This window comes from Gossypium arboreum, chromosome 5 (assembly GCF_025698485.1).
Source record: "Gossypium arboreum isolate Shixiya-1 chromosome 5, ASM2569848v2, whole genome shotgun sequence".
NCBI classification, from domain to species: Eukaryota; Viridiplantae; Streptophyta; class Magnoliopsida; order Malvales; family Malvaceae; genus Gossypium; species Gossypium arboreum.
In genome coordinates this window covers 27,986,645-27,990,778 of record NC_069074.1, presented here as the reverse complement: position 1 = coordinate 27,990,778, position 4,134 = coordinate 27,986,645, and the positions used below count along the sequence as shown (strand labels likewise).

At 36.7% G+C, this 4,134-nt stretch overlaps 1 protein-coding gene and 1 long non-coding RNA gene across 2 annotated transcripts; one reads left to right on the top strand and one right to left on the bottom strand.

Moving 5' to 3' along the window:
* The first annotated feature begins 264 nt into the window (after window positions 1-264).
* LOC108450025 (protein NRT1/ PTR FAMILY 5.10-like) lies at window positions 265-2,620 on the top strand. The gene is made up of 3 exons (XM_017747453.2): window positions 265-759; window positions 903-1,450; window positions 1,572-2,620. Exons 1-3 carry the CDS (start codon window positions 409-411, stop codon window positions 2,386-2,388), a joined length of 1,716 nt encoding a protein of 571 aa, XP_017602942.1. The 5' UTR covers window positions 265-408; the 3' UTR covers window positions 2,389-2,620.
* An 87-nt stretch (window positions 2,621-2,707) lies between these two features.
* Window positions 2,708-3,438, bottom strand: LOC128293292 (uncharacterized). The gene is made up of 2 exons (XR_008283463.1): window positions 3,312-3,438; window positions 2,708-2,956 (listed from the first exon to the last, which is right to left on the bottom strand). It is a non-coding gene; the product is annotated as an uncharacterized LOC128293292 (long non-coding RNA).
* Between the last annotated feature and the right edge of the window lie 696 nt (window positions 3,439-4,134).

Genomic DNA, 4,134 nt, shown 5'->3' with positions numbered 1-4,134 from the left:
AACAACTAAATTATAGATTAATAGAATTTTAAAGATAATGATTAATTTAAACAATTATCTTAATTAGAGTAATTATATAAATTAAAATAAAAATCCTTAATCTTATATACATTAAAAATTAAAAAAAAGCCATAGAAAATGGATAAACTTTTAAATGAAAGAAATAGTACTTAATTTTATAAAATTTTATTACAGAATTAAATCAAAAAAAAATTGAAAAATCAACGAGATATTTTAACTTTCCTTTTTTTGTTCTTTGTGTTTAGAAAGTTTTAAGGTAGAAAAAAGATTGACATTATTCTTATTTACTGACATTAGCAAAAGCAAAGAGCGAATCCGACATGAATCTGTTTTTTTACTGCTGACGGAGATAAGTACATCCAAATTGCAAAGGCTTTGGCAAAAGCGATGGCGATCTCCAATCTCTCCACTGCTCAAACTCCACTTTTAGATGACACCATTGACGCCTCCCTTGATTACAAAGGCCGTCCCGTCCGCCGCTCTAACTCCGGCGGCTGGAGATCCGCTTCTTTCATCATTGCCGTTGAAATTGCTGAGAGGTTTGCTTATTATGGCATCTCCTCAAATCTCATAACTTACTTGACGGGGCCTCTCGGCGAATCCACTGCCGCCGCCGCCGCTCAAGTCAACGCCTGGTCTGGTGCGGCGTCACTTCTGCCACTCTTGGGTGCTTTCATTGCTGATTCTTTTCTTGGCCGATATCGCACCATCATTCTTGCTTCCCTTCTTTACACCTTGGTAAAACAATTTCCCTTTCTTTTATTAAGAGAGTTCATAATTCCTGGAATTTGGTGTTCAAGATTATTTTAATTGTTCCAGTAATTGATTAGAGTACTTGCTAGACGTTTTCTGTGCTGACTTGATGTGGAATGATTTAACAGGGTCTAGGCTTGTTGAGTCTGTCAGCCGCACTTCCTTCTGTCAGCAATTCTGGTGACCAAAGTACAGATAATACCATATTAAGTTCTTCTGCTCAATTTCAAGTCATACTATTCTTCTTCTCACTGTATCTAGTAGCATTTGGACAAGGTGGGCACAAGCCATGTGTTCAAGCTTTTGGTGCAGATCAGTTTGATAGACAAGACCCAGAGGAGTGTAAAGCCCAAAGTTCATTCTTTAATTGGTGGTATTTTGGTATATGTGCTGGCACCTTCATAACCCTTTGGATTTTAACCTACATCCAAGACAATCTTAGTTGGACTCTTGGATTTGGGATACCCGCTATTGTAATGGTTGTTGGTCTGCTTGCTTTTGTGCTTGGAACCACAACTTACAGATATAGTATCAAAGGTGATGAAGAAAACCCATTTCTGAGAATTGGTAGAGTGTTCATTTTGGCTGTTAGGAATTGGAAGACAACATCTTCAGCAATTGCTGCAGAGGAAGAGGCACGAGGAACTCTTCCAACTGAAAGTTCCAAGCAATTCAAGTAAGTGAGATATTTTTGCATACGAGAGAATTAGGATATGATTTACGAAAACAATGTTCCTATTTACATTTTCCCGTCACAGACATCTCTTAAATGACGATATGGTTTTTGTAACGCATAGGTTCCTCAATAAAGCTTTGCTTGCTCCTGATGGTTCAAAAGAACAAGGAAAGGTGTGTAGCACCGGAGAGGTTGAAGAAGCGAAGACGGTTATAAGGCTTGCACCAATATGGGCTGCAAGCTTGTTTTATGCCATTGTCTATGCGCAAACGATAACTTTCTTTACCAAGCAAGGGGCTACCATGGACAGATCAATAACAGCTGGGTTTAAAATACCTGCTGCTTCACTTCTGTCATTTATTAGCCTTACGATCATGATCTTCATTCCTATATATGACCGCATTTTTGTTCCTTTAGCAAGAGCCTTGACTGGGAAACCGGCTGGAATTACAATGCTGCAAAGAATCGGAACTGGAATGCTTCTATCTGCCATATCAATGTTAATTGCTGCTTTAGTAGAGATGAGGAGGCTTAAAACTGCTGAAGAATATGGGTTAGTAGACAAGCCAAATGTAACAGTTCCAATGAGCATCTGGTGGCTGCTCCCTCAGTACATACTGTCTGGATTGTCTGATGTGTTTGCGATGGTTGGTCTTCAAGAATTTTTTTATCATCAGGTGCCGAAGGAATTAAGGAGTGTCGGCCTTGCACTCTACCTTAGCATCTTTGGTGTTGGAAGCTTTTTGAGTAGTTTTCTCATCTCAGCCATTGAGAAGATGACTGGTGAGGGTGGCCAAGATAGCTGGTTTGCAAATAACCTTAATAGGGCACATCTTGATTACTTCTATTGGCTGCTGGCTGCACTTAGTGCCATGGGATTGGCGCTCTTTTTATCTTCTGCAAAATCTTACATTTATGTTCGGGGAAGTACCTTGTAGGTGGAACTCGAGGCTTGGCTCTGGTGGTTCGTATGGTCATCCTTAAAAAGTAGCATTCAGCAAATCTACAGTGTTGTTCCCGTCTCAGCATGACATCGCTTATGCGGTAAACGGTTATTCACGTTACTTTTCTTGTGTATATTTATGCAAACTTTGTATCATTATGATGTAAATTTTGATATAATTTAGTGTTTGCTTTATGTTTATATATATATATTTTCATGTTGTATCATATTATAATTATTTTGTTTGGTAACATGTTCAAAATGATCTGTTGTGCAAACAATTGAAAAGGAAGCATGAAAGAATAAAAGCAAAATAAACGAAGAGGGTTATTTGATGCATTCTAATAAACACAAATCAAGTTCCAGTTAGCAATTGATGTAACAAACACATTGATAACCCTGTTTGACATTAGCCAAGCAAACTCCATTCCCATTCTTGAGTTGAAGGCATTGCTGTTTGCAAGAAACCAGATTACATCCCTTTGGGTCCATCACTTCAATGCACCTCCCTCCACTCTTTCCCACCAGCAATTCCCTCGCCTCTCCTGCTATTTCATTCATTCCTTCCAAAAAGAAAAATCTTATTACAGAGATGATAAAATTCGAGTTTTTTACATCGATCTACTTCAAATGGAGAGTTTTTTTTTTTTAAAGAAAAAAAGCGTGCATATATCAAACTATACCATTATGTATAACTAAAACATAAATATATATTTCTTTGTATCATATTGAAAAATCATTAAAAAGAAAGTACAGTGAAGCAATGTATTAGTGTATGAAATGCTTATGAAAATAACTAGGATGGGATGGATGATTTCAACATTCATACAAGAGTGGGTGAAACGGTTATGGACATGGCAATCTGTTCCTTATTCCATTCCACTGCAATCCCTAAATACAAGGGTTAAGAAAATGTACCCGATGATGCCAATAGAAGCATAGCTAAGAATATGCAACAAATGAAGCTGGAATTCTTCATCCTCACAGCTACCAATTAAAACAATATTTGTTGATGTATGTTATCACATTTCAACCAATGTGTGCTAGGTTTTACATGCGTTAGGAGAAATAAAAGACAAAAAAAAGCTTGTTGCAATAGAGGACCACCAAAGAGGCATAAGAGGTAACCCCAAGCTAAGTGGTTCATTAATTAATCAAGTAGTTCATTATTTTTTGTAAAAATTGGTGAAAATGCTTGCGCATGGTTCTTCTGAATACAGAATTTTGTATGGCAACTTGAAATTTATTAACAACAAATCAAGTGTTTAAATGGCAGTGAACGGCAACAAATAAAAGCAGGTTGGAATAGGGTCCCCAATAGCTTAGGCCTCCCACTATCACCATGTATTGGTTGAGTCACTTAGGGACTACAATTATGCATGACATTGGAATATTGATGACCTTTTTTTTCTCAAATATCGATTCATTTCAAATTGCACAGGGCACATTCAAAAGGAGGTCATAATAACTCTTACAACAACAAAAGCAACATCAAATAGAATATTTGAATCAACGAAGAAACTGGAACTTGAAGTGTGTTTATGTATAGTTCATCTGTACTCTAGAGATTTCACTACAAATCTCATAGAAGCAGCTTTGTTATACACTCATATAGATTAATTCATCAAGTGAACACTGCAAATTAATACACCATCTATAAAGAATATGAATTTGATGAAGAGTTTTTATCTTATTTTCTTTTCAATTTTAGCACTACTTAAATCATAGGAAGGACATCACT